Here is a 22219-nt window from a genome sequence, read left to right as displayed (position 1 = left end):
TATTTATTAATTAATCGTAATTTTTAAACAAAGAATATTTTCTTTGTGCGGCAATGCCTGGACGTATAGCCGAAACCGATTGAATATTGAAACTGTAAAGGCGGAGCTGCAAAATGAGCTGTAAATGTAATTTTAAATTATCGTGCAAAGATTTTTATACATTCGCTTTACAAAATAAATTTTCTCTATTTAACATTGCTGTTTTAATTGTCTCCCGTAAAAAATAACTAAAACTCGTATTTTTGATGCTGTTAACCCTTAAATCAAATACTGGCAACCCCAGGTGCGGTGCGGTCGTGTGGCGAGTCGATCGCACCGCACGAGTACGGTGGTCCGGTCGCACCAGTTCGAACGTCTGTTTATACTTTAACTATTGTCGCGATCGTTGTGTCGAATTCATTTTTAAATTAAATCGTTTTCATTTAAAAGGCTTATTACACTACCCGATATGAAGGGCCCTGCATCTAGGGTGGGCGTGTTCCCTAGTTAGTGTGGCGCTTATTACACTTCTCTGCGAATTGGGCCCTAACTCAGTTTATACGCGAATGTCTAGAGAGATAAACGTATTGTTGCATTTTAGGCGCGGGTCAAACACAAGCGGCGCGGGCGCGGGCGTGCCATAAGCGCACCTCTTGAATCTGTTTTGCACCACGTCCTTCTTATACATTTTGTATGAAAGAATTTTGGAAAGGCGACGAGGCGGCACGCCACGGTTGCGCCGCGGGCGTACCGCAGGCGTACCGCAGGCGCGCTTCCCCCATCGCATCCAAATAGAGGTCAATTCACGGTCATACACAATCAAAAACAAATCGGGTGGTAGGAGACGGTAGCCTGTCAGTCAAAAATGTGTTCTCTCTGTGTGGAATTATATAGAGCTGCTATTACATACCCTTCTTCGTTTTGTTTTTAAAGGTGAATTGAATTAATCGATGAAATGATTTACACAGGTGATGGCAGTAGGGAAAGTGAAAATGAAGAAGAGCATAATGAAAGTTTCCATGTATTTACAATGTCAGAAATAAAGATAATCCTGATTTTGATTGTGTTTTTTATTTATTTGTAATTGTAATAATATTGTGGAATGATCAGTACTGTAAATACTTTTGAACTGAGATTTTAATGATAAGATTTATATGGTTTAAATGTAAACCTGTGTTTGAAAACCATATTTTATCTATACTAATATTATAAAGAGGAAAGGTTTGTATGTATGTATGTATGTATGTATGTATGGTTTTCACGCATAAACTAGGTACTGGACCGATTTTGATGAAATTTGGCACAGATAATCTTTAGACCCTGAGAAAGAACATAGGCTACCTTTTATTGCGAAATATGTACCACGGGCGAAGCCGGGGCGGACCGCTAGTACAATATAAATTTTGTGTTATTTTAACCTTCTTTTCTTCCATCATTACACCAGTACTACTTTAAAATTACTTTAAAAGTACTATAAAATTTTCCAAGTAAATTCCAACATTTCCAACAAAGATATATTTGCAATCGTGGGGTTATCCTCGCTATTTACTTACAAGGAATTATCAAAACAAAATCGTTACTTTCAAATCTCTTTTAGCACAAAAAACATAATTTTACTAAATTATGCATGAAGAAAATGCATTTAACCACTCTATATAAATATCATTTTCGGACGCCAACAGCGCGCCCGATGCGCGCCGCGCCGCTTGTATATGTCCCGCGCCTAAAGCGTCTTATTTACGGTCCATCTTGACGTACGTCCCGCCAAGGTCATACACGATGCACGACGCAAAACGACAGTGAATAGCGTTGACGTACGTCAATAATTATTATTATTATCTTGCTGGATGTGCACGACCAACTTTTCATCCAGCAAGCACCCCCACCACCGCGAACGTCGTGCAGATGGACAGTGAATAGCGCGGACGTACAGCAGATTAGTGTTGCCAACAGAAATTAATGTAAATACTTGGAAACGTGGCCTATTGATATGATTTTTTTGTGATAACTTAGTGAGTACATGAGCAAGCAAGAAACGGTTATTTTTGATTTTTATGTACACAGGAAATCCCAATTATCATTACTTTTGGATCAACCTTGTACACATGGACAGTTTATATTCAGAAGTTATTATTTTAAAAGAACTCCAAGGCGAATTGTTGAATAACACAGATTTTATGCAAAAGTCCACTGCAGAAAAATGGCAATTTATTTAAAAAAAATATCTTGACGAATTTGTTTGTTTAAAAAAAATGATTAGATATATACTCTCTGTTCCCGCCACTTTAGCATTTACTGAAAGAGTCTTTTCGGTCATGAATGTGAAGTGGCGGGAAGAGAGAAACCAAGCTTCATTAAAAATTAATTAAAAATGAGCTCTTGAAATATATAAATTTAGATTTGGAATGTTTGGATTCATATAATTCACTTAAAAATAATGAAAAATTCTTAGTTACTGCAAAAAGTACAAAAAAATACATTTTTAAAAATATTTATTTACTCTTTATTTACCTCCTTTAAAATCAGATATACTCTATTTCTTCAAATAAAAGTTGGCAACCCTAGCCATGCTTGATGCGCGCACGATCGTCAGTAGTTATCTGTGCACTAGTCGCGCGGCAACTGAGCTCCCTAACCGCCCTAAACGTTATTACATTACCCAATCTGCAGGGCGCTTAGGGAGCTAGGCAGATCGGGCAGACCCGATCGCCCTAAATCGGGACACTAACTCCCTAAGTCTTATTACACCACTCTTAGTTAGGGTTAGGGTCCCTAAAAATTGGGTGGTCTAATAAGCCTTTTAAGATCAAAACAATATTTTAGCAGTGCTATTACTGACCATTATGTTCTACATAGGTACCACTTAAAAGTAATAACATTCAATTTACATAATATCACTGCTAAAATATTATTAATAGTGATAAAGACTAATAAAAAATGGAATCAAGAGTGCGAGCAAGTTCCGAACAATTGTTAATGCTTCTTGAGTTTATGGAAAAGTAAGTAAATCTAGGTTTTATTCATGAGTACGTGTATGTAATGTAAACAATGACGCCATGATATGTGATACCTACATAAATTGAATCTCAATTTGTTTATGTTACAGTCATGGTGACTTGGCTAGGCCTCTGGCTGGAGCACAAGGTCGGCTAAGATCGGAGCAACTATGGGCTGATCTTACAAACATTATAAATGCTCTGGGAGGTGGGGTCAGCAAGACAACAGAAAAGTGGAGAAAAGTAAGGACCTAATGAACATTTTTGGAATTTAAAGGCTAGTAAGTAATCCTCGTTCAGATAACACATGATTTCAAGGGTTTGATTCCCAGCTGGAACAGTCATTTATATCTAATTAATGTTCATTCCAAACTGAGACAATCATTCATCTAAAAGCGTATTAATTAATCTAATTAATGGTTTGGGTTGACTTTAGAAACGTGCGGCACGAATTTCGGCGCGATTTTAATTTTTATCGATCGATAATGATGCCCCGAAACATACATTAGCGGCTTTTCGTGCGGAAACGTGTAATTACAGAGAAATCTTTTTTTTAATTTTTGAGATTATGTTCAAAATTGTTTGAGTTACATTGACAAAACTACAAGAATTGTGTTTGAAAGAGATAACAAATGTCTTAATGTACATATTAAAAACCATAGTTCATTCAAAAGCATATTGCTGAGGGGACAACAATTCATATGGGTTATTGGCGAGCATATGATTGTTTGGGGCAATATGGGTATGTTCATAAAAAAGTTAATCACTCAGACCCAGACAACCCATTTGTTGCCTCTGACCCATTTGAGTCCCAGTGGCATGTTGTAAAAAGATTTTTTAAAAAAGATAACTATAACCACCCAGCAAACTTCGGTGATAATATTATAGAATATGTGGAGACGATGGGTGGAAAAAAATAAAATGGATCCATTCATTGCCATTGTAAATTGTATCAAATACTAGCGGTCCGCCCCGGCTTCGCCCGTGGTACATGTTTACGTTTTCTCTACATAAGAACCATCCTCGTACTTCAAGGAATATAATAAAAAAAGAATTATCGAAATCGGTTCAGCCGTTCTCGAGTTATGCGCTTACCAACACATTTTGCGTTTCATTTTTATATATAAGATGTATACAAGATTTGAAAAATAATTATTAAAAAAAAATGTATTATTGTATGTAAGTATATTGCACACAAATTGTTAATCACAGAACCGAATCTGTCCACCCCGATTCCACGTGGTACTTGTCTGTCATACACTAGAGTGTATTTAAAAAGTCGGAGGCGCGGAGGAGCGTGGCGCCCGCGTGTGCTGAGGAGCAGGCAGAGTCAAGCGAGCCGGAGTGGCTGAGGCTGGTCGCCAAAGGCGACCAAAAAGCCGAAGCTACGAAGGCGAGTGAAGACTCCTGCCTGCAACGAGGTACACGGGGGCAAGCGCCACGTTCTGCAGCGCCGGAGCAGTCAAGATAGCCCATAATCTTCGTTATATTTCTAACTACATCACTACATAGTATAAAACAAAGTCACTTTCTCTATCCCTATGTCCCTTTGTATGCTTAAATCTTTCAAACTACGCAACGGATTTTCATGCGGTTTTTTTTAATAGATAGAGTGATTCAAGAGGAAGGTTTAGTATATAATTTATTAGGTTTAAGTCAAAGCGGGCGAAGCCGCGGGCGGTAAGCTAGTATAAATATAATCTCAAAAAAAATTAAAAAAAAATAGAAGGGGGGGTTTCCTCACCCCCCCACTTTATAGGGGGTCTCCCCTTACCTCCCCCCTCCCTTTCCCTCCCCTCCCCCCCTTAATTCGTGCCGCAAATTTCTAAAGAAATACCAATGGTTTTGTGTCTGGACAAGGGGACACACCTTTGTGGTTATGAATTTTGGTTTATAATTTTTTATCTCGCTCCCTGCCTGACTACAAAAAAACTACATAGACTACAGAGAAATAATAATAAATTATAGACCAGTGTGCACACTTTGCTATTACTAGACTTGCTCTGGAAGTGAATGCTTTGTAAATTGTAATGTAACTGGGACTTTCACTATGATGATAATAATCAGTCCATGTTACCAATAGTTCAAGCACAGACTACAAAGAATACTAAAAGCTTTGCTTTGGGGTCCGATGGCCATAATTATGTCCAATTTATTTTAATTGGCTTTTTAATCTCATTTATACTTTAACATACTTATGTCTAAAGCGCGTCACACACGGTGAAGATACTATAATATTTCATCTTAAGATACTATTATATTTTATATTACAGTATCATAAGGTATCCGTTATCAGCGTTCTGACCATCATTTTTCTTTTTGTCATTGCGTACTAAGACCCCTGTAGAACCGCCATCCTGTTACAAATAACCCACAAAATTTCGCGTCATTCATATCACATAAAATATAACAGTATCTTAAGATAAAATATTATAGTATCTTCACCGTGTGTGACGCGCTTAAGTGATTTTTATATTATAAACCTATAGGTATGGGTAGATTTGAAGTCAAAGACAAAAAAAAAGGGATTGACCATAAGGCAACATGCTGGACGGACTGGAGGTAGACCAGCCACCAGGCAAACCTTGTCAGCGAGTGACAAAAGAGTGCTAGCTTTAATGGGTATAGCAGTGGAAGGACAAGCCTCTGTAGAAGAGCTTGGATTTAATGTAAGTATACAGGGTGTCCCACTTTCGGTATACTAAGCGCAAAGGGACTTGTAGTTTTGCATACGCTGAGTACGTAAAAAATAATTATAAAATTCCAGACGCATTTTTTTTTTAAATAGAGGAATTCTTAAAATTCCATGTGTACACCCCCAACAAGCAAACCGCCCACCTTTGCCACCCGCATGTGAGCTATCGTTTAAGATTATGTTTTCATAGACAAAATACTCACATTAGCGAAGCGGTATATGCCGGCTGCGCGAAGCTAGAGACGAATACATGGATTTTAAGGAAAAATTTAGCAAAAAATTTTTCGCGTAATTTTGTTATTTAAGTATTTTTTATGTGATCAGTGTATGCAAAACTACAAGTCCCTTCGCGCTTAGTATACCGAAAGCGGGACACCCTGTATATATCCATACTAATATTATAAATGCGAAAGTAACTCTGTCTGTCTGTCTGTTACTCAATCACGCCTAAACTACTGAACCAATTTGCATGAAATTTGGTATGGAGATATTTTGATACCCGAGAAAGGACATAGGCTACCTTTTATTGCGAAATATGTACCACGGGCGAAGCCGGGGCGGGCCACTAGTATATTATAAAGGCGAAAGTTTGTAAGGATGTATGGATGTTTGTTACTCTTTCACGTAAAAACTACTGAACCGATTACAATGAAATTTAGCACACATATAGAGGGTAACTTGGATTAACACATTGGATAGTTTTTATCCCGGAAATCCCACGGGAACGGGAACTATGCGGGTTTTTCTTTGCAAACGCGGGCGAAGCCGCGGGCGGAAATCTAGTGTAAGTATGTATATGTAACTAGCACACCACTGAGCGGTGACTCCCAACACAGTCTGATAAAGCCTAATGGGAGCCATCTATAGTTTTAAGTTTTGTGCTACAAAAAGTAATAAACATTTTTTTATTTTGATTTTTTTAACTATCTTTTTCAGATATTTCAATCTTCTGCACAATATGATCCTCTTGCTCAAGATGATATAGTGTATGTGATAAAAAGTGAAGATGGTAAGTCTTTTTAGTAATAAACTTATTTAGTTTAAATAAATTACAAATAACGATTCTTTATAATTGCCTAATAAACCATAGATTACCTACTCTTATATCTAAAAATGAATCGCAAAATGTGTTGGTAAGCGCATAACTCGAGAACGGCTGAACCGATTTCGATAATTCTTTTTTTATTATATTCCTGGAAGTACGAGGATGGTTCTTATGTAGAGAAAACGTAAACATGTACCACGGGCGAAGCCGGGGCGGACCGCTAGTAAACCATAGATTTGCCATTTAAATTTTTCAGTAGCTCTTGCTTATGACTTCGTCCGTGTAATCTTTAAGAAACTGTTCAGTGTTCATCAGAATAAAAAGTTTTCTGTGCTTTTATTCAGGCATTGCCTTTTATAATGCTTTTATGAATTTTATTATGCTTTTATTCAGAAACTATGTGCCAAATTTCATCTAAATTCGTTCAGCCATTGATTGATCCTACAATTCCCATGGGATTGATAAAAAAACTGTTTTAATCCGAATTAAACGCCGATGAAGTCACGAGCTTGTAAAAAATAAAAAAAAAACATCCAAACTTTCACATTTTATAAGATTAGTAGTAGTTAATCCATAACTGTCTACACTAAAGATTTTTTGCAACCTCACAACCACGACCTTTCACTTCATAATCTATACTAATATTATAAAGAGGAAAGGTTTGTATGTATGTATGGTTTTCACGCATAAACTACTGGACCGATTTTGATGAAATTTGGCACAGACAATCTTTAGACCCTGAGAAAGAACATAGGCTACCTTTTATTGCGAAATATGTACCACGGGCGAAGCCGGGGCGATCCGCTAGTCCTCAAATAATTTACATAATTTACATCTGCCTTCCACATTCCAGATACAAATAGCACCACGACATCCGAGGCTCAGGAACAGCGGCCTGCATCATCCCCGCCAGCCTCACCATCCCCGCCAGCCTCACCATCCCCGCCAGCCTCACCATCCCCGCCAGCCTCACCATCCTCGCCAGCCTCACCATCCCAGCCGGCTAAAGCAAAGGGGGCGCAAAGTAAGGACTTAGAAAATTTTTGATCCAAAGTGAAATTTTTTTTTTGCGCGTCGACGGAGCCCCGCTTCGCGGCGCTCCTATTTCTGTGTAGTTTTTTTTTAAGAAACCTAACCTAATGGAAACGATCAATCTTTGAGGACGAATATCTCGGCCATTTTTGATTTTAGAGAAAAGTTGTTGCTATAAAACATGCTTATATTAGCGTAATCTTTACGATAAAACAATAATAAATAGGTGTTATACGACTTGAATACGAATATTGACGACGCGGTTGGCGCAGTGGTAAAGTAACTGCCTACTGAGCCGACGGTCCCGGGTTCGATCCCCGGTCAGGGCAAATATTTGTGTGATGAACTCAATTATTTGTTCTTGGGTCTGGGTGTTATTATCTATATATTATGTATTTATTAGGTATATATTATATTTATCGTCGCCTAGTACCCACAACACAAGCCTTAATTGAGCTTACTGTGGGACTAGGTCGATATGTGTAATAATGTCCTATAATATTTATTTATTATTTATTATAATGAACACCAACTCTTTGCTTTAGTCCAAAGGTCGCCAGCGATCCAGTCTGAAGCAACTCCCGACCGCCCTTGTTTGCGAGGCCGTAGAGCACTTACCCCCTTCGATAGAGCGGCAAGCGAGTTTTCGGCTATGGAATTACGAGGCCTAGAGCTCGAGGAAACCAGGATTAAACAGCAACACGAGCGTGAATTGCGAGCGTTGGAAATTGAGCATGAACGCAAACAAGTTTTTAGTAGACTAGAAGACGTCGCTCAAGCCTGGCTTGACTACTATCGGACTAGAGACACTGAACATTGAATAGGCTCAGTCTCAGTTAGATAGATTCGTTTGCTTTTTAACCGACTTCAAAAAAAAGGATTATCAATTCGACCAGTATAATTTTTTTTTATGTATGTACACCGATTACTCCGATAAAAATTTTATTCGGATAGGCCTAGTAGTTGTTATTTTAGGAGCATTTTTGTCTGTACTCGATGACTTAATTGAAATGTAGCAAGTAACTTTGATTACGGTTAACGGTAACCGATTGAGCTGAAATTTTGTATACGTATGTAAATTGGATAGCGATGAAACATTATCATGACATAGAGCTGATTTGATGATGGAATCGGAAGGTGGCCATAGGAACTCAGTAATATATTGACCCAACTTTATCGAGATTGGGCTCGTTTGATTCGTGTTGAAAAATACACTAAGGGCCGATTTTTCAATGCTTGGATAAAACTTATCCGTCCAATAAAGTATTACACGATAATATTAAAATGTCACGTAAACTGTCAAATACGGGCAATTAGAATGTTTTTAAAATGGTAGTTTTATACATTATTCGACGAATAAGTTTTATCCAAGCATTGAAAAATTGGCCCTAAAAAGTATTAAATAAAAATAACTGCGTTAAAAACAACCGACTTCAAAAACGGAAAAGTAATAAATAAAAAAGATTTGATATTATTAATTACTACATATTATTTAGATGTGCTATTTATTAAATAGTAGCGGAAGGAGGAGCGCCCAGCAACATGTCCTCTCTCTGGAAAGGCTCGCTGCCGACAAATTTGAATCGGTTCGCGCGCAGTGTTTTATAGTACTTTAAAAAAAATGTAGAAAATTAATAGAGGTACTTTAGTTGATTTTTTAAATTTTATCTTATGAATTATATTTGTCCATGCTTACAAATAAGACATTCTTTTATTGCAATATCAATCAATTATACTCAATTAAGTCAAATATCTTGGTGAAAATAATCATTTTGTCGATTATAATTTCTAAAAAAATTGTTCGGATTTTAATTTTGTAAGTTAGGGAGTCCAAAATAAAAAAATCTTTTAACTAACAACTTTAATAAGGATTTTTGCAGTTAGTTAAAAAAATTGTTTGTTAGATCTGTCAGCAATTTCAGATATTTTTAGCTTCAAAATTGACACTAAAAGTGAAATGTCTCTATAACTGTTAAATTTTAAGACTGCAATGAAAGACTGTTCATGTTTTTGTATTAAGTTTTGCTAATAGTTACCTTTTATAAGTTTAGAGAAACCTTTTTTGAACCTAGACAGGTGAAGATTAACTTTTTTTGACCAGAGAAACTATCTATGGACAGGGTGTCATACACTTTCTGCCTTATAAGAGCGAGCGCGCACGAGCAACTTTGTCTCCGCAACTATTTTGTCTCTCCCACCTATGGGCTAGTATGAAAGTGCGCGCACGTAGCGACGCAACTCCCCATACAAATTGATGGGAGAGACAAAATAGTTGCGGAGACAAAGTTGCTCGTGCGCGCTCGCTCTTACAAAACTAGGTTTAAAGTTACCGGGTCTAACACTATTGATGCCCCTCTCTTTGTATTAGAAGATGACAGCAATAGATTTAGACCCAGTGTAACTGTAAACCTTGACCGCCTCCTTGGTACAGTGGTTGACGCGTGTGCGTAGCACCGAGGGGTCCTGGGTTCGATTCCCGGTGGAGACGAAGAAAAAAAATGTCTCGGTCTGATAGGACACAGAAGGCTGATCACCTACTTGTCCCTAAAGAAAATCGATCAGTGAAACAGATGTATAATGCATCTGCCCCTACCCCACTTGGGGACATGACTTCACTTAACTGTAAACCTTGTTTTGTAATAAGACAGATTAGCATATTATTAGACTTTCTCAATAAGGTAATAGAGATTTATAATAATTGTGACTGTTAATAAAAATATTATATCAGTTAATATTAATTTTATTTATTTACCTTAATTACATCCTATTAACTAAGAAATTGCGCATAGCTCTGCCTCGGATTAACTCATTTTGGTTATCATTGGTGGAGGTACTATGTTGTACAGCATGATCTTCACTATTATTCGACCAAGCCAACTTTTATAAACAAGCCAACTTGTATTTTTATTTAGCCTAAAATCTTAATCTTAATACTATTATAAAGGCGAAAGTTTGTAAGTATGGATGTATGGATGTTTGTTACTCTTTCACGAAAAACTACTGAACCGATTACAATGAAATTTAGCACACATATAGAGGGTAACTTGGATTAACACATAGAATAGGTTTTATCCCGGAAATCCCACGGGAACGGGAACTATGCGGGTTTTCCTTTGAAAACGCGGGCGAAGCCGCGGGCGGAAATCTAGTGTTGAATAAACAACAATTCTGGCATATCTTCAATTGCCTCGATTTGCCTTCGCATTTCGAAACGCTATTGGCGCCTCGGTATTTCTTTAGAAATTTGCGGCACGAATTAAGGGGGGAGGTAAGGGGAGACCCCCTATAAAGTGGGGGGATGCGGAAACCTCCGTTCAATTTTTTTTTTGAGATTATATTTATAAATGTAGTTAGAAATATATCGAAGATTATGGGCTTTCTTGACTGCTCCGGCGCTGCAGAACGTGGCGCTTGCCCCCGTGTACCTCGTTGCAGGCAGGAGTCTCTCGCCACGCTCGAGCGCTCCTCCGCGCCTCCGACTTTTTTAATACACTCTAGTGTATGACAGACACGTACCACGTGGAATCGGGGTGGACAGATTCGGTTCTGTGATTAACAATTTATGTGCAACTAGCGGTCCGCCCCGGCTTCGCCCGTGGTACCTACATGTTTATTGTTTAAACTATCCTATGTCTCTAGTTGGATCGAAATGCACATGGTGTGCGAATTTTATTATAATCGGTTTAGTGGTTTAGGAGTCCATTGAGGACAAACATTGTGACACGAGATTTATATATATTAAGATATACATACAATAAAAACATTTTTTTAAATAATTATTTGTTAAAATCTTGTATACATGTATGATACAATTTACAAAGAGTGCAGCTTGTCTACGCATACGCATTTGTATGGGATAACTACGATAACAGTTCGTTACTTTGTGGTTTCGTTACGAATTTTAACATTGTCTACCAACTTGCGATAGCGATGACGATAGACCACGTGATCTAACGCGGCGTATGTCAATCCCATACATTTTTGCCTTTTCTAACTTCGCTTTCGTTTTTTAATTGTTACTTTGTCTAACGCGGCCCTTTCCCCGAGCTATTATACACCGCTCTGGGTATGCCTAAATACCCAGAGCGCTCGGCGCATTCTGTATTATTCTGTTTTTAATAACTATTGGGACAACGGATCGTGATGTATTTTTAATTTGGTTTCCGGTTAGCCTATATTTTTTTAAATAAATACTAATTAAGTACGTTAAAAATAATTATTATTCTTTTATAAATTTTATATATAAAATTCTCGTGTCACAATGTTAGTCTGCATACTCCTCCGAAACGGGTGGACCGATTCTCATGAAATTTTCTGTGCATATCGGGTAAGTCTGAGAATCGGCCAACATCTATTTTTCATATGTACCACGGGCGAAGCCGGGGCGGGCCGCTAGTACTTATATAAAATTCTCGTGCCACAATGTCAGTTACCATACTCCGGATCAGTGTGACCAATTCTCATGAATTTTTGTGTGCCTATTGGGTATATCTGAAAATCAGCCAACATCTATCTTTCATAGCCCTGTGATTAGAGTAATTTGCCGACAGCTAGTTTTATAAAATACTAGAGGTCCGCCCCGGCTTCGCCCGTGGTACATATTTCGCAATAAAAGGTAGCCTATGTCCTTTCTCGGGTATTAAAATATCTCCATACTTACCAAATTTCATGCAAATTGGTTCAGTAGTTTAGGCGTGATTGTGTAACAGACAGACAGAGAGACTTGAAACAGAGTTACTTTCGCATTTATAATATTAGTATGGATTTTTAAATAAAACAAATGTGAAAACTAAAAAGTATTTATTATTATGAGTACATAAACTGGCTGGTATCCATCCCTTCTCCCACCATTGTTGCTAATAGCCACTCATAAACATTAGGGACACTAGAATACACTCCGGGTACGTTCTCTTGGCCACACTGAATACCAAATGCCACGATACCATACACGGCATACCGGGAAACGCCATTTTCATTCTGTAAAATAAATGTTTATATTTATTCTTCATTGTATACAGTTAAGTTAAGAAGTTAATTCGCATATGTTGACAAGATACCAAAACAAATTACATTTCCCAACGTGTAGAATCAATAAAGCTAAAAACAGTGTAACTGTAATATTTATGGCTTTTAAATTATATAATAAAATACCGGATAATTTCAAGGAACTACCAGTAAATCTTTTCAAAAATAAACTGACGAACTGGTTAATGGTAAAACAATTTTATGACAATGAAGAATTTATGACTTTGAAGTAGTGTAAACTGAATTGTGTGTGATAAGTGTGTTATATAATCGTGTAAATCGTAGTGCGTTCCGCGTAATTGTGAAAAGTGAATTGTGTGTACATTTAAATAATTAAACTAATCAACTTTCTTTTTTAATATTTGCACACCCAATCAATGGGTAGAATGTATTAGCCACATAATATTGTAATCAAAACATCTAAAATTTGTAACTACATTCTTGCAAATAAATGTAATTTGAATTTGAATTTGAATTAAGTATTATAAGAAATGAATTAATAAGTATCATGGTTTTTATTTTGGATAAAAATGTAAATTTTTCTCACCACGTAGAAAACTTGAATGATATGCATTTTCTTCGGACCAAACTATTAATTCTTACTAAAAGTTTTATAAAATCTCATTGAAAATAATCAAGTTAAAGACAGAATCGTGGTCGTCTTTTTTCTAATTCATTTTTTTTAACCAATTTGAGATATATTCACCCGCGTGGCTCCCCTTCTGGTGGTCTTAGCGTGATGATATGTAGCCTATAGCCTTCCGCGATAAATGGGCTATCCAACACCGAAATAATTTTTCAAATCGGATTAGTAGTTCTCGAGATAAGCGCGTTCAAACAAATAAACAAACTCTTTAGCTTTATAATATTAGTATAAATTAGATTTTGTTGATTTAAGTGGCATTTCATGCGAAGAGATTTCAGTGCCGGTTTCAAATTTCGGTTATATTTGTATATCCTCGGTTTATACGTATATACGAATTTTTTTTGCATTTAGTAGCTTATTTTTGTATTTTTCAGTGATTGTTAATCTATACTAATATTATAAAGCTGAAGAGTTTGTTTGTTTGTTTGATTGAACGCGCTAATCTCAGGAACTACTGGTCCGATTTGAAAAAATCTTTCGGTGTTATATAGCTCTTTCATCGAGGAAGGTTAAAGGCTATATATCATCACCCTTAGACCAACGGGATCGGAGCAATGCGGATGAAACCGCGGGGCACAGCTAGTCTAGTATATAGCTTACTTACTCCAATAGGACAAACGAGAGGAGATCCGCCATCTTTGGTACATGTGTCCACGCCTTGTAAACCACCAGCGCATATTAGGGAGTCATGGAGCTTAAACTTCGAGCCTAATATTGTGTTTTTAAGGTAATATTCGCAAGTACGTCTTGCTACAATGGGCAGCGGTACCTGGGAAAGATTAATGGCGTTTTAGATGCAAAATCTATAAATATAATAGAATACATAATAAAATATGATCAAAACTTAGAAAAAATGTATAGTACCCGGGCAAAGTCGGGGCGAGCAGCTAGTATGTAGATGCATTAATCCATACTAATATTATAAATGCGAAAGTAACTCTGTCTGTCTGTCTGTTACTCAATCACGCCTAAACTACTGAACCAATTTGCATGAAATTTGGTATGGAGATATTTTGATATCCGAGAAAGGACATAGGCTACCTTTTATTGCGAAATATGTACCACGGGCGAAGCCGGGGCGGACCTCTAGTCTATGCATGTAATAAAAACGTATGAAATTCAAAATTGAATATTTTTTTTAAAGAGGCGTCAACTACAATTGATATCGAAGCCAAAAGTGCCTATAGTTATTAGAATTTTCGTCTGTTTCTCTGTATTTACGTCAGGGCTAAACTCAAAAAGTACTTTTTTTAGTAAGATTTACTTACAATTTTCCATGAATATTACTAACTAGATTTCCGCCCGCGGCTTCGCCCGCGTTTGCAAAGGAAAACCCGCATAGTTCCCGTTCCCGTGGGATTTCCGGAATAAAAACTATCATATGTGTTAATCCGAGTTACCCTCTGTATGTGTGCTAAATTTCATTGTAATCGGTTCAGTAGTTTTTACGTGAAAGAGTAACAAACATCCATACATCCATACATCCATACAAACTTTCGCCTTTATAATATATATATTAGATATTAGATTAGATTAGATAAATGCATTAGTTAAAATTTTGCATGAATATTACTGATTGTCCTACGATTTTATTATATGTATAAAATAAAAGATACACTGAACACATTACCTTCTTCAATAAAAACGCGTGGTCATCTGTATTATTGAATACCCTTTGCCCCCACCCCATACTGTAACAGTCCGTCCCAACCTGGGCCATGGTTCGTCCCAAACACGCTACACTAATAGTGGACGATATATCGTATGGACTTTCCAGGAAAAGTAACGCTATGTCATTGTGTCCTCTCTCTGAAAAAAACATACATTTGTATTAAATACTAGCGGTCCGTCCCGACTTCGCCCGTGGTACATATTTACGTTTTCTCTACATAAGAACCATCCTCGTACTTCAAGGAATATAATAAAAAAAGAATTATCGAAATCGGTTCAGCCGTTCTCGAGTTATGCGCTTACCAACACATTTTGCGATTCATTTTTATATATAAGAAGATTTGCGATTCATTTTTATATATAAGATATGTGGCTCGATGCGCTCCGCGGTTTCACCCACGTGGCTCCGCTCCTGTTGGTCTTAGCGTGATTATAATATACTAGCGGTCCGCCCCAGCTTCGCCCGTGGTACATATTTCGCAATAAAAGGTAGCCTATGTCCTTTTTCAGGGTCTAAAGATTGTCTGTGCCAAATTTCATCAAAATCGGTTAAGAGGTTTATGCATGAAAACAATACATACATACATAATTACAAACTTTTCCTCTTTATAATATTAGTCTAGATAGCCTGAAGCCAAAAAAACGAACGCGTTAATCTCACGAACTACTGGTCCGATTTGAAAAATTCTTCCGATGTTAGATAGCCCATTCATTGAGGATGGCTAAAGGCTATATATCATCACGCTAAGACCAACAGGAGCGAAGCAATGCTGGTAAAACCGCGGGGCACAGCTCGTAATAAATAATAATAGCTCTCGAGTCTCGGCCAACGGCTTCGCCCGCGTAGTCAAAGAAAAACCCGCGTAGTTCCCGTTCCTGTGGGATTACCGGTAATAAATGCGAAAGTTTGTTTGAAGCTTGTTTGCCTTTCTTTAATTAAGGCGCACTGTTTTATTTTTGTTACTCAATAATAAAGTATTTCAAAGGAAATTATTGTCATTTGGTACTATCAAAGAATGTGGAGGAACTTTTTCGTAGAAATCACTACATAGTATAAAACAAAGTCGCTTTTTCTGTCCCTATGTCCCTTTGTATGCTTAAATCTTTAAAACTACGCAACGGATTTTGATGCGGTTATTTTTAATACATAGAGTGATTCAAGAGGAAGGTTTTAGTATATAATTTATTAGGTTTTAGACAGACATTAAACTATTTTTTTATATTATAAACTTACTTGAATTAAAGTCCGGATGAATGATGATTTTCTTCACGTTTCTCTCTTGATACGGGTAAAATTCGTTCTGTGTTTGTGTGTTCCACTCGCCCGCTCGACATTTTAACTGAAATAACATATTATATACATATTATTGTTCATGCATACTAATATTATAAAGCTGAAGAGTTTGTTTGTTTGCTTGCTTGAACGCGCTAATCTCAGGAACCATGGATCCATAGTGATAGTGGTAGTGGTAGTTATAGTTATAGTTATAGTCGTAGTCATGGTCATGGTCGTTGTCATAGTCATAGTCATAGTCGAAGACATAGTCATATTTGAAGTCATAGTCATAGTTGAAGTCGAAGTCGAAGTTGAAGAAATAGTTACCTATAATGATACTTATAGTTACAGTTAGGCCATTCTCCCATTACGATACGCACAGGCGATTCAAGTATCCTGCAAGTCTTGGGGACTAGTCGCCGCGGAATATCTATAGTATACTTAATATTATAAAGAGGAAAAGTTTGTATGTATGTATGTATGTATGGTTTTCACGCATAAACTACTGGACCTATTTTGATGAAATTTGGCACAGCCAATCTTTAGACCCTGAGAAAGAACATAGGCTACCTTTTATTGCGAAATATGTACCACGGGCGAAGCCAGGGCGGACCGCTAGTCTCACATACATTTGTATGTAGGCTCGCACACTACGCTACCGGTACAATGTAGGTATGTGAGATATTCCGCGGCGACTAGTCTCCGAGACTTGCAGGATACTTGAATCGCCTGTGCGTATCGCAATGGGAGAATGGCCGAGACTAGAGAGAACATTTTTTTTTTAATAGTGGGGAAATCTTCCAAAGATACCCACGGCCCCCGGGGAAGGAGCCGTGGATTATGTCGGATTCTTACCGACTAAAACCCCACTGTGTTCCGTCGAGCCGCTTTAATGATGGGGCCGCGGGTATTGTTAGAATTCTTCTGCGACACTAGAGTATTACCTGTTCATTCGTCAGTCTGTGAACAGTATGTGCTGCTGTCAAAACAACGGAGGGATGTATGAGCGAACCCCCGCCTATGTAGTCTTGCTGACTCCAAGCTTTGTTTGTGTTCGATGTCCTGTAAATAAGTAATATGGTTAGGGGAATTAAATGAATGAAAGAAAATGTGTGCGTGTACTACTAGTGTACACACGTAAGAAATGAAACTTCTATAACCTTATTTTTCAAAACATAATTTACTAATTACTATAATGCAACTTTTCAGAAATACAAATTTAAATGAAGATGAAGAAATACAATGTTACACTAAATTTTTTTCCAACCCCGATAAAGAAGTTTCACTTCAAAAAAAACAAAAACATAACTATTGGACCGATTTCAAAATTATTTCACCATTAAAAAGGTGCATCTTCACTGAACAACATAGGCTAGGTCATGGACGTATAAAAAAAGACGGACGGTATATCGCTTATACATGGAGTGAAGCTTAATAATGGCGGCGACACATCCATGTGTGTGTGCCATGTTGCTATGGCAACAGCTGTGTTGATGACAATGGCGGCTGTATTTTTTTCTATAAATTTTGCCGTAATAATTTTGTCATTAAAACATAAAAGAAATAACTTGCTTCCCTGTGGAATGAATCCCTTGTGTTTTGTTATTTAAAATTGTACTGTTGCGACACCATTTAACCACGCAAGACAGCATTTTCAATATTTTTTGTGAAACAGTGACGCAGTTAATCAGTCGGTAGTTCACGACGTAATGGCGGCCGACTAGCTTACTATGGTGAGAGTGTGTGCGTGTTCATTGTCTTTACACGATCGCTAGCTTACTACGGTGGCTTCACGTTGTTTGTTCGTAAAACGGCGTCCGTCTTTTTTTATACGTCCATGGGCTAGGTTTTATCCAGGAAATCCCACGGGAACGGAACTATGTGGGTTTTTCTTTGAAAACGCGGGCGAAGCCGCAGGCGAAAAGCTAGTAATGAATAAATCGCGTTTAAAATCCGATCAGTTTTTAATATCTTTAAACCACACTTAAAACAGTTTGTATAAGCCCAACTAGTTTTAACCAAATTCAATTGTTATTATTCTAAGCAGTAAGCTAGTAGTAAAATATAGTTTACCTCAAAACAGCGATCATCCACGGGAACTCGCCATACGTTGCACTGCCAGGCGAGGTTGGTATGTCATACACGCGGTTACTCCAACCACATCCCTTGTTGTCATTAACCTTAGTTAACGGGGTTTCTGTAACCTTTACCAACTTGCTGAGAGGACAGCACGTTTTGGAACCGCGGCAACGCCTGAAATAAGTTTCAAAGGTTTCAACAAATCTTTATAATAATAATCGTACATATGGTTTGATATAAAATCAATATGAAAGAAAAAAATCTATTTATATTTTATAATATTATTATTGAGAATTTATTTTACTGTCATTCGATTTCATACAAACATTTAACCATCATTTAACATACTACATACAAGTGAAGCTATTATGTGTTTAAAAAATGACCAACAAAATAATTTTAACAATGTTTAGACATGTAGTACATACCTAGACGGTAATGCATGCATGGCATGCTTTTACGTGACTTTTCGCGCTACATGAGCATCTAAAAATATAAAATCATGCCTAGTATATTAATCATGCACGACTTATGATCGTAAATAAAGATCACTTACAGAAAAGTAAATTGGTTTTCTTCTTGCCTCTCCTCACACTCTTTGAAGTTCACACATACACCGAACGTCATGTCGTTCGTGCGGCAAAATTCAACTGTAACATATTTTATTATTTTAATATATTTTATTAATTTTAATTTTTAAACTAGCTTTCCGCCCGCGTAGTCAAAGAAAAACCCGCATAGTTCCCGTTCCTGTGAGATTTCCGGGATAAAACCTATCCTATCTCCTTTCTCAGGGCTCAAGCTATCTTTGTACCAAATTTTAAGTAAATGCATGCAGTACCTTTTGAGTTTAGGACAATACATACAGAAAAAATCTATATTCGCTTCGATATCGATCGTAGATTACCTACGCTCCAAGTTTTTTTAATGTTCACACATTAGCGAAGCGGTAACTATATGCCTGTGTGACATTCTGTATATTTTTTCTGAGTTTGTTACCACAGAACTTTTGACTAGGTCAACTGCTTTTGATGATATTTTTAAAACTTGCGCCTCTCATTGGGTCCTATTTTTTCACCATAAATAGTATAATATATGTACACTTACGTCTATGCGACAAAGCGCCATCTTGTGTTAACAACACTGTTAATAACATAAAACATAACAGTGGTAACCTGAAAATTAACATTTGATTATATTAATTACTAGCGGTCCGCCCCGGCTTCGCCCGTGGTACATATTTACGTTTTCTCTACATAAGAACCATCCTCGTACTTCAAGGAATATAATAAAAAAAGAATTATCGAAATCGGTTCAGCCGTTCTCGAGTTATGCGCTTACCAACACATTTTGCGATTCATATTATTTTTCGATTCATATTAGATTAATTCATATTATATTCACAGAATCCTACAAATTATGAATGCGAAAGTTTATATGTTTGTTTGTTTGTTACTTCTCCAAACAAAAACTGCTCAACCGATTTTCATGAAATTTGGCATACACAAAGAGGGTAACTTGGATTAATACAGGATAGTTTTTATCTAATCTCAGGAACAATTGGTCCGATTTGGAAACTTCTTTCAGAGTTAGATAGTCCATTTATTGAAGAAGACTATAGGCTATATATCATCACGCTAACACCAATAGGAGCGAAATAATGCGGGTAAAACCGCAAGGCACAGATAGTGACGAAATGTTAGTATGAAAGGGATGAAAATTTGTATGATATCCACGCATTTGGTTCTTGGAAATATCAGATCATCTATAACTACTAATATTATAAAGCTGAAGAGTTTGTTTGTTTGTTTGTTTGAACACGCTAATCTCAAGAACTACTGGTCCGATTTGAAAAATTCTTTCGGTGTTGGATAACCCATTTATCGAGGAAGGCTATAGGCTAAACATCATCACGCTAAGACCAATAGGAGCGGAGCCAAGTGGGTGAAACCGCGGAGCTCAGCTAGTTTATTTATATACGACGTATTTCATCATCAAATAGATTTGATTAGGTACAAATTAATTACAAATTATAAACGAAAATAAATACGCATTATCCTTATAATATGTCACCGGAAAATAACAATGTTCGGTAAGTTTATATATACAATTTATCTCTCGTTTGGATTCCTACTTACGATAGTTTATTTTCCTAAAAAAATTATTAACTTTCGGATCTTGTTATCTTTCGGTGTCATATACAGTGTGGAAATTTTCTATGGGCCCTGGAGGGAAAGTACTTGAAATACTGAAGATAGCAAATTTTGCTGAAAGGAAACATTCATTTATTTTTAAAAAGAAATAGAGATTCAAAGATTTTTCGAAAATTCACTTGCTTCGACCGGGGTCGAACGAACTAAAAATGTAAAAAAATAAAATTTTCTTTTTTCAGGTTCAGAAGTATGTGCGTGAGAGAGAAGAAACATACATACACACAATATACATGGCCATCCTCACAAACATACGCATCATCACTACATAGTATAAAACAAAGTCACTTTCTCTGTCCCTATGTCCCTTTGTATGCTTAAATCTTTTAAACTACGCAACGGATTTTGATGCGGTTTTTTTAATAGATAGAGTGATTCAAGAGGAAGGTTTTAGTATATAATTTATTAGGTTTAAGTCAAAGCGGGCGAAGCCGCAGGCGGTAAGCTAGTTTATAATATTAGTAGGATAGGATAGGATATCACAAGAGCTTAAATATCTAATATTGTATTGTTCAAATTGTAAAAAATTAGAAAAAAATACTCACATAATTATAAGACACAAGTACTATCGTCAATACTTTAAAATATACTGAATACTTCAGTATATTTATAAATATTTCTCGTGCTTGCGTGAAAACCCATTTTGATAGCAATGTAGGTGTGGAAATGTTAAACAAAAAATGTTGTGTGGTTTTATGAAACCACGGTAAAAGTGAAACTAACTTTCCGAACACTGCTTTATACCTACTCGGCAGCCGACCGGCACGCGACATGCGCTACACAGACCAAAAAGTTTGAGACGATGTAATAAAAGTTTCACTTTAACAATACAGTTTATTTTACGAAAGAAAAAAGAAATACATATATAAGTACTTACCATGTTGAATTTGATATTTTTGATTTTATAGCATTCAATTTATAAATTTATACATATAGCTACCATGTTAAATACGAGGCCTTATCGCTTATACGCGTTCTCTACCAGGCAACCTTTGTTTATACTAATATTATAAGGAGGAAAGGTTTGTAATTATGTATGTATGTATGGTTTTCACGCATAAACAACTGGACCGATTACAATGAAATTTAGCACACATATAGAGGGTACCTTGGATTAACACATAGGATAGGATTTATCCCGGAAATCCCACGGGAACGGGAACTATGCGGGTTTTACTTTGAAAACGGGGGCGAAGCAGCGGGAGCAAAGCTAGTTATTAAATATTATTTAGGAGATATTATTTGAAAAGGGTGTTGATAAACATGAAAACTTCGATTTGGAGAGTGGTAAAATTTAACTTTATTTTAGTGCCTATACGTCTTCCTGCTTCCACGATACTAATTTTTTAAAGTGGAAGAGTGCTATTAATTTTTTTTTACATATAAGTATCTGTAAGTATTCCATTCCATGCCTTTATTTCCTTATGTTTTTACTAACTGTGCCCCGCGGTTTTACCCGCATTGCTCTGCTCCTGTAAGTCTTAGCGTGATGATATATAGCATATAGCCTTCCTCGATAAATGAGCTATCCAACACTGAAATAATTTTTCAAATCGAACCAGTAG

General features: G+C 36.8%; 2 protein-coding genes across 2 annotated transcripts; one reads left to right on the top strand and one right to left on the bottom strand.

Annotated features, from left to right (window-relative positions):
* The first annotated feature begins 2783 nt into the window (after positions 1 to 2783).
* On the top strand, positions 2784 to 8949 carry LOC149896208 (uncharacterized). Its single transcript, XM_090117955.1, has 6 exons — positions 2784 to 2978; positions 3086 to 3218; positions 5465 to 5644; positions 6607 to 6679; positions 7569 to 7739; positions 8293 to 8949. The coding sequence occupies exons 1-6, from the start codon at positions 2917 to 2919 to the stop codon at positions 8565 to 8567; spliced, it is 894 nt and encodes a 297-aa protein (XP_089974081.1). The 5' UTR covers positions 2784 to 2916; the 3' UTR covers positions 8568 to 8949.
* A 3583-nt stretch (positions 8950 to 12532) lies between these two features.
* Positions 12533 to 21223, bottom strand: LOC149896207 (phenoloxidase-activating factor 2-like). Its single transcript, XM_090117965.1, has 9 exons — positions 21200 to 21223; positions 19552 to 19619; positions 19001 to 19094; positions 18439 to 18618; positions 17310 to 17427; positions 16324 to 16429; positions 15049 to 15227; positions 14023 to 14187; positions 12533 to 12724 (listed from the first exon to the last, which is right to left on the bottom strand). Coding segments are annotated over exons 1-9 (1083 nt in total). The 5' UTR covers positions 21202 to 21223; the 3' UTR covers positions 12533 to 12553.
* Positions 21224 to 22219: the final 996 nt, after the last annotated feature.

Source organism: Colias eurytheme, chromosome 29 (assembly GCF_061535395.1).
Source record: "Colias eurytheme isolate Ceu_HAF_F1 chromosome 29, ilColEury1 Martin Lab GWU primary, whole genome shotgun sequence".
Taxonomy (NCBI): domain Eukaryota; kingdom Metazoa; phylum Arthropoda; class Insecta; order Lepidoptera; family Pieridae; genus Colias; species Colias eurytheme.
This window is presented reverse-complemented; position numbering and strand designations above follow the sequence as displayed.

Coding starts and splice junctions, on each gene's coding strand:
- LOC149896207 (XM_090117965.1), bottom strand. Junction 19,095..19,551: donor TGGCGCTTTGTCGCATAGAC/GTAAGTGTACAT, acceptor AATATGTTACAG/TTGAATTTTGCCGCACGAAC. Junction 15,228..16,323: donor TCATCCGGACTTTAATTCAA/GTAAGTTTATAA, acceptor TGTTTTTTTCAG/AGAGAGGACACAATGACATA.
- LOC149896208 (XM_090117955.1), top strand. CDS start 2,917: ATGGAATCAAGAGTGCGAGCAAGTTCCGAACAATTGTTAATGCTTCTT. Junction 2,979..3,085: donor CTTCTTGAGTTTATGGAAAA/GTAAGTAAATCT, acceptor TTTATGTTACAG/TCATGGTGACTTGGCTAGGC. Junction 3,219..5,464: donor CAACAGAAAAGTGGAGAAAA/GTAAGGACCTAA, acceptor ATAAACCTATAG/GTATGGGTAGATTTGAAGTC.